At 43.6% G+C, this 12,047-nt stretch overlaps 1 protein-coding gene across 2 annotated transcripts in view; it reads right to left on the reverse strand.

The window, feature by feature from the left end:
* STYXL2 (serine/threonine/tyrosine interacting like 2) overlaps positions 1–11,818 on the reverse strand; it is a 33,939-nt gene extending 22,121 nt beyond the window's left edge. Inside the window, exons 1-2 of one of the 2 annotated variants that reach the window (XM_010338686.3) lie at positions 11,673–11,818; positions 10,913–11,046 (exon numbers count right to left, since the gene is read on the reverse strand). In XM_010338686.3, coding sequence (XP_010336988.2) covers positions 10,913–11,022 — 110 coding nt within the window. In that variant the 5' untranslated portion in view covers positions 11,023–11,046; positions 11,673–11,818. Of the gene's footprint in view, positions 1–10,912; positions 11,047–11,187; positions 11,559–11,672 lie in introns of those variants that run through there. The other variant, XM_010338688.3, reaches the window with a different exon arrangement.
* Positions 11,819–12,047: the final 229 nt, after the last annotated feature.

The following is a 12,047-nucleotide window of genomic DNA, read 5'->3' on the forward strand; positions in this document are numbered from 1 at the left end:
GGATCAAACCTGATGATTTCCAAGGCCCTGTATTCTCTGTCCACTTCCTCCTCTTCAGCCTCAGCTTGCACTGCATTCTCTCTGGCTCACTCATTTCCAGTACACTGGTCTTCTTTTGGCTATGATTCTCACCAAGTTCTTCTCTGCCCAGGGACTTTGCAGAAGTTCCTTTCTGCAGCCTGCTGCTTAGTTCTCTCCTTCTTCCCCCGTTTTTCAGATTCTAGTTCAATCATCCCTTCTTTAGGTCTTCCTTGATCTTGGACCATACATCTGTTTTTATGGCACTTCTATCAGATGAAATTTTATACTTATTTATGAAATCATTTGATAAATATCTGTCTTCTGAACTAGATCATACCCTCTATGAGGGCAAGGACCATGACTGGGTATTTTCTTGGCCATTGTGCTCCTAGTACCTAGGAGAATGTCTGGTACACAGTAAATGTTTAACAGCTATTTTCTGACCTACTGACTGAATTTGTCCTCAGTAGTACTATACTTAAGGGAATGTGGCAGTTACAACAATTAGCAATAAGATTTATCAAGTGTTTGCTGAATGCGCACCATTTTACTTGAACACCAGTAGCAAGCCTCAAAGCAAAAGCAGGATCTTGGCTGTGTCCTCTCCATGCCTACTCTCTACCCTTCAGAGGCCAAGATGTATACAATATCTGAGGCCTATGTTAGCAATTAGCCATTTTTACTTCTGTAAGAGGAATGGTCACCCCAGATCTGTGATACTCCTTGCACAGAGAGGTGGGGTCTATGTTCACTGCTCTAGAACCCAGGTGGTCTCCGTGACTGCTCTGACCACTAGAATATAGTACAAGTGATAACCGGCCCATTTTAAGCCCACATCTTGAGGGAAGCCTTCCTTCTCTGGGTCTTGACACTGTCTCTGGGACCCCCTGAGCTGCCATATAAGAAGTCTGACTACCCTCAGAACACCGAGATAGAAAGGCCACTGGTCAACAGCCCCTGCTGAGCTCCCCGCCAGCAGCCAACCACGTGAATGATCCTCTTAGAAATGGACCTTGCAGCCCATCAGGCCACTCCAGCTGATGCCACATGAAACAGATAAACTGCCCAGTCAAATCCTGTCCAAATTCCTGACCCACAAAAAGGGGAGCAAAATAAAATTATTGTCTTTAGTCACTAAGTTTTGGGGTAATTTGTTAAGCACTAATAGATAACAGGAACAGTGCTATTCCAAGGGCTAAAAAGCAAGTTTTAAGTAAATGCTTAGGCACTCTTTTCCTTAATAGTGATACACAACCTAATAAAGATCAGTGACTGACCTAAATATGTTGTGGATGGGAAGTAACAACAAAATAACACCACTATGGTAGAGCAAACCCTGCCTCTGTACCAGACCTGGTGGACATTCTGAGTTCAGGGGTTCAGGACAGTTAGTTTTCATATATCAATATTTCACAAAACTAGAATTGAAGCCCCAGATTTTATATAAAGGTGAGCCATATTTTCCATTTCAACAATATTTATTAAGGGAGTTTATTTTATTTTTCAATAATAAATACTATTTATGCTTCTATTGACAAAACATTAATCGTTTTATTTATTAAGGGTCAGTATTATGTGAAATGAGGTTTGAGGCAAAACCAAACCAAACAGATCCATGCTGAGAATGACTGTATTTCTCCAGAGATTACAGGGGCCTCCTCCTTTGTAAGGAGCACCACATTTCTACCACTTGGGGAGTTTTCTTTGTTCCTTTGTGGGCCCCAGGGCTCTGCATCCCAAAGAGGCTTTCTCACATCTGTAATCAGTATTCCGAGCAACTGACACAGACTGAAAATAGACACAGGAGGCACCCTCACCTGTCAGGTGTGCAAAAGGGCCTTGCAAAGAACTCAGCAGGTGGGATTGCCAAGATCCTCACCTGGGATTATCATCCAGGAGCCCTCCATCCTGCCATTTTCCCTAAACAACGTTGACTTTAAATAGTGAGGATTTGGTTTTAAGTAACAAATACTGAGAACCAAGCATCTGTCCTAAATACACCTACACGCTGAGGCTGTGGGTTTGATAGGGAGAATCTGAAAAGAGAAATCGCTGTGAAACATCTTTCCTTCTTATGGGTGGTAAAGATTGAAGTTCAGCTAATGAGTCAGCAAACCTGAGAAATCATACGTGAAGAGCCTACCCGGTACTCTTGAGAAGTTGGCAGCTTTGTAACTGAGAAAAGAGGGGGGATTAAGAACAGATTTCTTCCCCAGCCCCACAATGTTTCTGTCTTTGGCTGCTGATGCTAAACTGTGAGCAACATGAAACCCTGCTCAGTATTACCCAGTGTGGAATGTAGGATGTAGATTACAAATGCTTTCACGAGTCAGCCGCCATGAGGGGAGATGTAAACCTAATAGTCCTAAAACTGTTTGCCACAGACACGGTTTATTAAGTCTAATAAAGAAAGGCGTGGGGGCGAGACCTAAAATGGATGCTTGTTTTCCACAGAGAAGGATTGCAGAATAGAAAAGAGGAAGGAGGGAGAGCCCTGAACAACTGGCCTTGTTTCTATTTGCAAGGTCAGTGAGATGGCGGCTCTAGAGGTTTTGATTTATGACGACGTCTGTGTCCCAGCCGGCTTACCTGAGATGGAGTGAGATGACACTCACACCCTGATTAGCAAGCAGGGAGGGCTGGCTGTTCAAGAAAGACAGGCGGGGAAAAAAGAGAGTCTAGGATCGATACATACCTCATCATAGGATCAGGAAGCAGCTGCTAAAGAGCCTTGAGGCTCAACTGAAAGAGGAACAATAAAGGGGAGTTGGATGGACTTCCTAACCAAGAGCAGGAGAGCTGTGCAGCTTGCTTCAGACCTGCATTTTCCAAAATTGCAGACTGACCAATCCATGTATAATAACATCAATTCAATGGGTTGTGCTCAGCATCCGGGACAGAAAGAAAAAAACGAAGAAGAAAGAAAGAGAATGGAAGGAAGGAAGGAAGGAAGAGGAAGAAAGGGAGGAAGGGAGGGGTGGGAAAGAAAGGGAATAGTGCCACCCATTGTAAGGGTAAGTGCAGTTTTGTGAACTTTTTAAAATTTATATATACACGTATATATCTCTGAGTTGAGATGTAAATGGCATTGTCACACTGCAAATTGCCATCAGCAAAGTTTAAAACCCATTGCTTTAAACCAGTTGCCTGCTGTCCAGACATGGAATGGAGTTGAATTGGGGTCCTTCAGCCCAGACTTCCCTACAGCTGATCACTTCCTATCAAGGAGTCCCTTGGAAGTAAAACAGAGGTAGAGCTCCAGGAAGAGGTGTCTTTCTTGATTTGGCTTTTGCAAAAAAGGGACAAGGTTTCTGAGCGCTCTCTTAAGTGTTCAGCCACTTCAAAGAAAATGACCACACACAGGCAAAATTCAGACTCTATGGAAGAAGAGAAGTCAGTAAACTAAAGAAAATCGATTTTTAGCAAGCTGCTTCCAGCAGGCTTAGTGAAAGAGCCGAGGCGGAGAAATTTTCACTGGAAAAGAAATGTAAAGGAGAAACGGTGGACAGAAGGAGCCATTTCCCAAGGAAACGTGATAAAAACACAGTGAAATTAAACTTCACGTCCCTGTCTCCTACCCATCCACCACCGCTGGAATACAGATGCTTGCTCGCCACAGGAAGGGAAAGGAGAGCACAGTTAAGGAAGTTCAGCTGAAGGTCAAGGGAAACAGTGCCACCGTGAGAGGAAGCCTGATCAAGCCTTACCAAGCAGTTTTAAACAATTGCAAAGTCTTGAAAAGTTCAGGTCTAAAAGCCAACAAGAAACAGATTTTGACTTGGAAAGATATAAAGGAAAGCAGAAAAGCATTCTTGAAATAGGGAAAAAGAGAATGATAAAAAATATTTTTGGCCGGGCGCGGTGGCTCAAGCTTGTAATCCCAGTACTTTGGGAGGCCGAGGCGGGTGGATCGCGAGGTCAAGAGATCGAGACTATCCCGGTCAACATGGTGAAACCCCGTCTCTACTAAAAATACAAAAAATTAGCTGGGCATGGTGGTGCGTGCCTGTAATCCCAGCTACTCAGGAGGCTGAGGCAGGAGAATTGCCTGAACTCAGGAGGCGGAGGTTGTGGTGAGCCGAGATCGCGCCACTGCACTCCAGCCTGGGTAGGAAGAGCGAAACTCCGTCTCAAAAAAAAAAAAAAAAAAAAAAAAAAAAAATGTTTTTGCTCCTTTAGTTGGAAGGGAAGAGAAAACTGATGATAACAGCTAAGAAGAAGGAGATGGCGTAGAGGTTGGTTTGCATTACGAGCACACTTATTTCTTAGGTTGTATTTATTTAGGTAACTGGGAAGGTCCAGTGGAGACAGACCACAGGTAAGGAAGAAGCTCCCACCAAGTTGCCCCACTGACAGGGGTTTTTAAATTTTAGTATCAACTCATGAATCACCTAGAGAAATTGCCTCGCTGGAGGATGGATGAATCTCCAACAGCACATTTTCTTCCAGAGAGTGACTCTTAGTGGCTAGGTTTGAAATTGAGGTGTTTGAAGTTAGTGCCTAACTCAGGCAAAAATGAAGATTTGACACCCCTATCCATTGTCTACACCTCTTTCTCAGGTTCTTAATTCACCCTAGGATGAGATTTACAGATCAGACTTGAAATGTTGGGACTCACTGCCAGGACAGCAAGCAGGCTACATCCCTGCCAATTTTGACTGGCTGCTAGTGGCTATTTGTTTGGAGCATTGGGTGAAGCTTTGCAAGGCTCTGTTCTAGTTAAACAGGAAAGCGTACAGTTATGTCTGCTAGGGTCTGGATCTAGGGCTGTTGTGAGTTGAGTCGTGGCCCTCCAAAATGGTATGTCTTCCAAAATCTGGGAATGTAATCTTTTTTGGAAAAAGGATTATTGCAGGAGTAATAAGTTAAAGCTTTTGAGATGAGATCACCCTAAATTAGGATGGACTCTTAAAGCCAATGACAAGTGTCCTTACAAGAGAAGACAGACCAGAAGGCCTTTTGAAGGAGGGGCAGAGATTGGAATTATGCTGCCGCAATGCAAGAAATGCCCACAGCCAACAGAAACGAGGAGAGACAAGGAAAGAGTGTTTCGTAAAGTCTTCGGAGGCTGTGTGGCTCTGTCACTACCTTGATTTCAGACCTCTGGGTTCCAAAATGTGAGAGAATAAATTTCTGCTGTGTTTAAGCTGCCTAGTTTGCAATAATTTGCTGTGGCAGCCCTAGGAAACCAGTACAAGAACTAAGAGTCCAGTGGTGAGATATTTGCTGACTCGGTGCATAGTTTAACTTAAAGACTTAAAATGTTGTTTAAAGACCCAAACCTTTACCTGAAGTCATAAAACCAGAAGGATGGAATTTCAGGCACTTATCAGGTGCAAGGAGGACTGTTCAGGACAGGAACAAATATCAGGAAGTATCTCTGCTTCTTAGAATACAGGATTTGCTTATGGCAGAATTAGAGAAGCATGATGTCTGAACCAGTGTGTGTGACTCTGGCTAAATAAAAAATTTTTGACATGATGAGTTACTGAAAAAATTTTGTCAGATATCTTTCCCTGAAAAAGGGAAGAGAACCATCATTTGTCAACTCCCTAATATACCTTTGTACATATTATTTATTTTCTACTACCGGGTAAAACTGGTATTCAAATTGCTGTGATTAAGTAATTTCATCAAGCTTTCGAGGGTTTATAACTAGGAGGGCAGATCTGACCTCAATTTTGGTCTCAACTACACCACTTAATTTCTTTCCGCAGTGCCATGCTCCCTCCTAAAACAGGGTTTTATTTATTGTTTATGTTTTTTAAAACGTACTTTATTATTGATGTACAAACTGCACAAATTTAAAATATACAAATTGGTAAGGTTTGACATGTATACATCTATGAAGCCATCACTGCCATCAAGGTCACATCATCCCTTGTGCCCCCCCCCCCTTTTTTTTTTTTTTTTGAGACGCGGTTTTGCTCTTGTTACCCAGGCTGGAGTGCAATGGCGCGATCTCGGCTCACCGCAACCTCCGCCTCCTGGGTTCAGGCAATTCTCCTGCCTCAGCCTCCTAAGTTGCTGGGATTACAGGCACGCGCCACCATGCCCAGCTAGTTTTTTGTATTTTTAGTAGAGACGGGGTTTCACCATGTTGACAAGGATGGTCTCGATCTCTCGACCTCAAGATCCACCCGCCTCGGCCTCCCAAAGTGCTGGGATTACAGGCTTGAGCCAACACGCCTGGCCCCTTGTGCCCCTTTTTTTTAAGCCCTCCCTCTCACCCCTCCCTGCCCTATGCCCCCCAGGCAACCATTGAACTGCTTTCTGCCACTATAGAGATTCTAGAATTTTATCTAAACAAAATGATATAGTATGTACCCTTTTTTGTCTGACTTTCAAGCAGTGTGATTATTTTGAGATTCATCCATGTTGTATGAATCAATAGCTCATTTATTTTCATTGCTGTATAGTTATTTCTATGTATAAATGTAACACAATATGTTTATCCATTCATTTGTCAATGGACGTCTAGGTTGTTTTTAGTTTTTTGGCTATTACAAATAAACCTGCTATAAACATTCATGTATAATTCTTTGCATAGACATAGGCTTTCTTCTTCTTCTTCTTCTTTTTTTTTTTTTTTTTTTTTTTTGAGACAATTACTCTGTTGCCCAGGCTGAAGTGCAGTGGTGTGATCTCGGTTCACTGCAACCTCCACCTCTCTGGTTCAAGCGATTATTTTGCCTCAGCCTAAGTAGCTGGGCTTACAGGCGCCCACCATCACACCCAGCTAATTTTTGTATTTTTGATTGAGACAGGGTTTTGCTATGTTGGCCAGGCTGGTCTTGAACTCCTGACCTCAGGTGATGTACCTGCCTCAGCCTCCCAAAGTTTTGGGATTACAGGCAGGAGCCACCGTGCCTGGGAGACATAGGCTTTCATTTCTCTAGAGTAAATACCTAGGAGTAGAATGACTGGATCATGTAGATATAGGTGTGTTTGTTTAACTTTATAAGAAACTGAAAAACTATAAAATGGTTGGACTATTTTACATTCCCTCCCGTAGTATAAGATTATCTCAAGTACTCCACATTTTCCACCAACATTTGGTATGGTCAGTCCTTTTAATTTCAGATACTCTAATAGGTATGTAATGGAACTCTCTGATTTTAATTTGTGTTTCCCTAATAATTAAGGATTTTGAGTATCTTTTCATATGCTTATTTGCCATCCACAAATCTTTTTTGGTGAATATGTATTCAAATCATTTGTCTTTTTAACTAAGTTGTTTCCTTATGAGTAGGTCATGGTAGTTTTAAAAATATATATTCCAGATACAAGTTCCTTATTAGATATATAATTTGCAGGTATTTTCTCCAAGTCTGAGGGTTGTCTTTTCATTTTTAAAAAGTGCTGCAGACTCAATCATCTGAACTGGTTTAGGCATGGTTCTGGGTAATAAAGTGGGATTGATTAGATGATAGCTCCCAAGCCTGTGCAATCGTAATCGTTTAGACTTCTTATTTTATGATGACATTGTGGGAAGAGACAGCCTATGAGGTGTCACCACGTTTGCCTTCCTTGAAAATTTCTGGAAAGGGCTACACGATTTGGGTTAAGTTTCTAGAAATCAACTGCTGAGTAGTATACACAAACTGAGAAGGGTATCAAAACCAATAGGATTCAGCAGCAGTCACTGCAAATCCAGAGAACATTTGCTCTGGATATGGGGCCATGCTTTAAGGAAGTTCAGCCTATTCCACAGGAAAGTGGGTCTTTCAGGCTAAGCCGGTTTTTGCCTAGGAAGGGAGAATGGCTGCTGGAAGGGCTAAAGGTTGAATGCCTTTGCTTCAATGCTTTTGTCTTGGGGTAGGCTAAGGTGATATAAAAATGTGAAACCAGCAGAGTTAGTCTTCCCTGCTTCCTATTTCTCTTTTCAGTGACTCCTCTCATCCCTGCCCCTTTGTGTCATATTTATTATTTGCCTTCCTCAATCAACAATCTGAGAAGCTCAATCATACCAAAATGATAGGCAGTTAATGAAATACATACTCCCTAAGGCAATGCTGTGGTTTGTCCTTACCAAAATGCATATTGAGGCTTGGTCTCCAGCGCGGTAGTACTGGAAGGCAGTGCCTTTAAGAGGTGATTAGGTTGTTAAGAGAGATGAATGCTTTTCTCAAGGGAGTGAGTTCTGGCTCTTGGGGGACTGGATTAAATACCATGAGGGGGTTGTTATAAAGTGAGGCTGCCTCTTGCATTTGGTCTCTTTTGCACATGCATGCTCTCCTTTCTCACATGCACTCATGCCATGTGATGCCATCTGCCATGTTATGAGCTAGCGTGAGGCCCTTGCCAAATGTGGCCACTTAATCTTGGACTTTCCAGCCTCCAGAAATATGAGCCAGATAAACCTCTATTCTTTGTACATTACCCAGTCTCAGGTATTCTGTTACAGCAACAGAAAACAGACCAAGAGAGGGAGCTTTAAAAATAAATATATATGCCAGACTTTATCTAGCCTACTGCAAATTGGACAGTTCACCAGGTTGTTTATACATTCTATATTCTTAATGATTGTTAGTTGCTAAGCATTATAATATTTATCTTCTAGTATATATATATACTTGTTTCTGTTAAGTATTTATGAAACATGAGCCTGCTGGGTCAGAAGACAACAGTATGTTTAGCTTTAGTAGATACTGTAAAATAGTTCCAAATGGTTGTACTAATTTACACTCGCACCAGCAATGAATGGGAGTTTTGATTGCTTCACATCTTCATTAATTAAGCATGACCTTGCTGAGTTCCAGGCAATGGAATATGAGTGAAAATGAAGTGGTCACTTTCACGTCTGGACCATAAAACTTCCTGGGAAATTCTCCATGCTCGTCTCCATTTTATCTTGATACTGATAGCATAGTGACTTTAGAAGCCATGCTTTAAAGCAGTAAACCCACAAGATAGAATGAGTCTTAGTTCCTGAATCACTGCTCAGGTACCTGTTTTGGAACTTATTTGAGCAAGAAAGAAGTATCCTTTAGGTATAATAGCTAACATTACCCTTAGCAATATACAAAACTGTCACCTATCCCAACCACATCTTATTCAGGGGTGTACCTCTATCTTATTCAATACTACTACATACTCACCAGAATATCTAAAACTAAAGACCAAAGATAGCAACCTCTATCTTATTCAGGGGTGTACAAGAGAGGAGGAACATATTTTAAATCTCTCAATCCTGAGAGTTTTCCTAAGTGGGACCATAATGTTGAATTTTCTTTCCTTTTCTTTTTTTTTTTTTTTTTTTTTTTTTTTTTTTTGAGACGGAGTCTGGCTTTGTCACCAGGCTGGATTGCAGTGGCTCCACCTGCAAGGTTGCTCCATTGCAACCTCTACCTCCCAGGTTCAAGCGATTCTCCTGCCTCAGCCTCCCGAGTGGCTGGGATTACAGGCACCTGCCACCACGCCTAGCTAATTTTTGTATTTTTAGTAGAGATGGGGTTTCATCATGTTGGCCAGGCTGGTCTCGATCTTCTGAGCTCGTGATCCGCCCACCTCGGCCTCCCAACGTAATGCTGCATTTTGAAGACGTGTCTACACTCCATTTGGGTGAAGTGCCCTGGCCCATGAGTGCCAAGCATCTGCCGTTGTTCCCATCTTACTCCACTGGGGAAGCCTTTTGAACCTCAGAAAGCAGGAGCCAGCAAGACCCCAAGAGAATGGAAGAAAAGTAAAGTCAAGCAGAATTATAAATTCTTAGCAGGGAAGTTAATTTCAGATATTTTCGTTGGGCCTTCCAACTAAAGGGTCAATCATTTAAGTTATTCTTCACATCAATTTGGTGACAGAGATTAGAAGCCAGGTCTCCTGCTATCATTTATGGCAGAAGAAAATGGACAGGCACACACAGTACCGTTTTAGCAAGGAATTAAGCATGACATTTCTTCACCATTTCATGGTTTGTCTTAAAATGTTACACACACATTTTTTTTTAATTCTACATGAGAAAATAACCTCAATGATTTTAATGTAAAAGAATGTTTCCAATTACTTGTGGTAAAAAGAGGACTTTCAGGCCGGGCTCGGTGGCTCACGCCTGTAATCCTAGAACTTTGGGAGGCCGAGGTGGGTGGATCACAAGGTCAAGAGTTCGAGACCAGCCTGACCAACATGGTGAAACCTCGTCTCCTTATAAATACAAAAATTAGCCAGATGTGGTGGTATGCGCCTGTAATCCCAGCTACTTAGGAGGCTGAAGCAGGAGAATTGCTTGAACCTGGGAGGTGGAGGTTGCAGTGAGCCGAGACAGCACCATTGCACTCCAGCCTAGGTGACAGAGTGAGACTCCTTTCAAAAAAAACACAAAACAAAACCAAAAAAAAGGACTTTCCAGGAAGATGCATTATGCCCCTTGCCATCTTGTGACTTGCCCCAAGCATACACATCTCCCAGTGTAAACGACACAGTTTGATTATGGATATAAAATTATTTTAGTGCTAGGGAATGCTTGCATGGGCTTCTCCTCCCCGACCCCTTCTCTTATAGTCTAAGGCCTGTCATCCGCATATCCAGCCCCTATCCTAGTGAATCAAGCACTGCCAAGTTCCTATTCATCCTCTGAGATTCGGGTCCAGCATCATCTCCTCCAGCAAGCCGCCTATGACCTTCCAAGTCCAGTTGTTCCCTTCCCTAGTGTCTAGTCCACCACATACTAGATCTTGGTCATATTAATACTTAGCACATAACTGCCACATTGCAATCAGTCTATTTGCATACTTACCACCTCCAGAAAGTAGGACACATACAAGTACTCAATAATATCTGTTGAATGAGTGAACCGAGGTGATGGCTGTAGGCTCCCTGGAGCCAATGGCCCATCCTGCTCCCAATCCCTCCCAGCCATGGCTGTAAGGGTGGGAGATGAGTGGTCACTTACTGGCTAGGGGACGGGCTCCGGAGGTAGTGGGCCTGCACTGCCCTCACGGTGGCTTCATCATCCTCATTTGGGACTACTTGCTCCTCCTCTGGGTCCTCACTCGTCGCCATGACAACTTGCCAACCTCTGAAAGTCTGGCAAGAAAAAGGCAGTTAGGGAATTAGGTTCCAGAGGTTTTATGGGGGGAGGAGGGGCATCAGTGATGTCACCTCAGTAGAACTAGGAGTAGGAAGGTCCTGGTGGGCAAAGGACTGGCAAGGAAAACCCAGTCATACCTGGCCCAGCCACTGTTACCGGAACACCAAGGAGTGCACCCTGCCATATTAAGAGCCCACCTTAAAGTGACGATATTTAAGTGCCAGCGTGGCTCTTTCCACAGATGCCAGCAAGGGAGCAGGCAGAGGAGCCAGCAGGTTACCTAAACTCAGCTCAAGAAGTTGAAGAACAACGGCTTTCCTGGACCAGCAAGGTCTTTCAGTTGAAATGACAGGGTGTGCACACACACCCCCCTCACCTACGCCCGTGTGCACTCCTTTGTCTCTGCTGGGGAAGGTGCAGCTGGCCTTCAGTGGCTATAACCAAGGCCACAGGAGGCAGGGCCTTTGGCTCAGGCGTCATCCTGGAGCCTATTAAGGGACATGAAATCTCCCAGCAGCTGGTCCCAGACATCATGGCTGGGCCCTGACACTCAGGGCAAAGCTGCTGCTCCTTGGATCTTAAGTCCCGGCCACACCAGGACTGAGTGGAGAAGCACACTCACCTCTACCCTGCCTGGACGTTCCACACCAAGGGCTGAGAGACCCAGATGAAATGACCGAAGCTCCGGCCAGTGAGACAGGAACCAACCACCTCCTCTCTTCGGGGCTTCTTCTCCTAGGAGCAGGACAGCTGTTAACAGGAAACCTTAGCCACCCTCTAAATTTAGCCTCTGGCCCCATAGGCTGGCAGATCTCTGGGAGAAAGGAATGCAGGCTCCAGACCCAGGCCCCAAAGCAGTCCTCACTTAACTCTTTCCCTCCTGGCTGATTCTCCAGACACTGACATTTTGCAGCAGAATTGGAAGACGTTTATCCTTGGTAGATGGAGAATCTAAAGAACAGCTTTTCTCTGGGCTCTCTCTTGGTAGATGGAGACT

This window comes from Saimiri boliviensis, chromosome 19 (genome assembly GCF_048565385.1).
Source record: "Saimiri boliviensis isolate mSaiBol1 chromosome 19, mSaiBol1.pri, whole genome shotgun sequence".
Lineage (NCBI taxonomy): Eukaryota > Metazoa > Chordata > Mammalia > Primates > Cebidae > Saimiri > Saimiri boliviensis.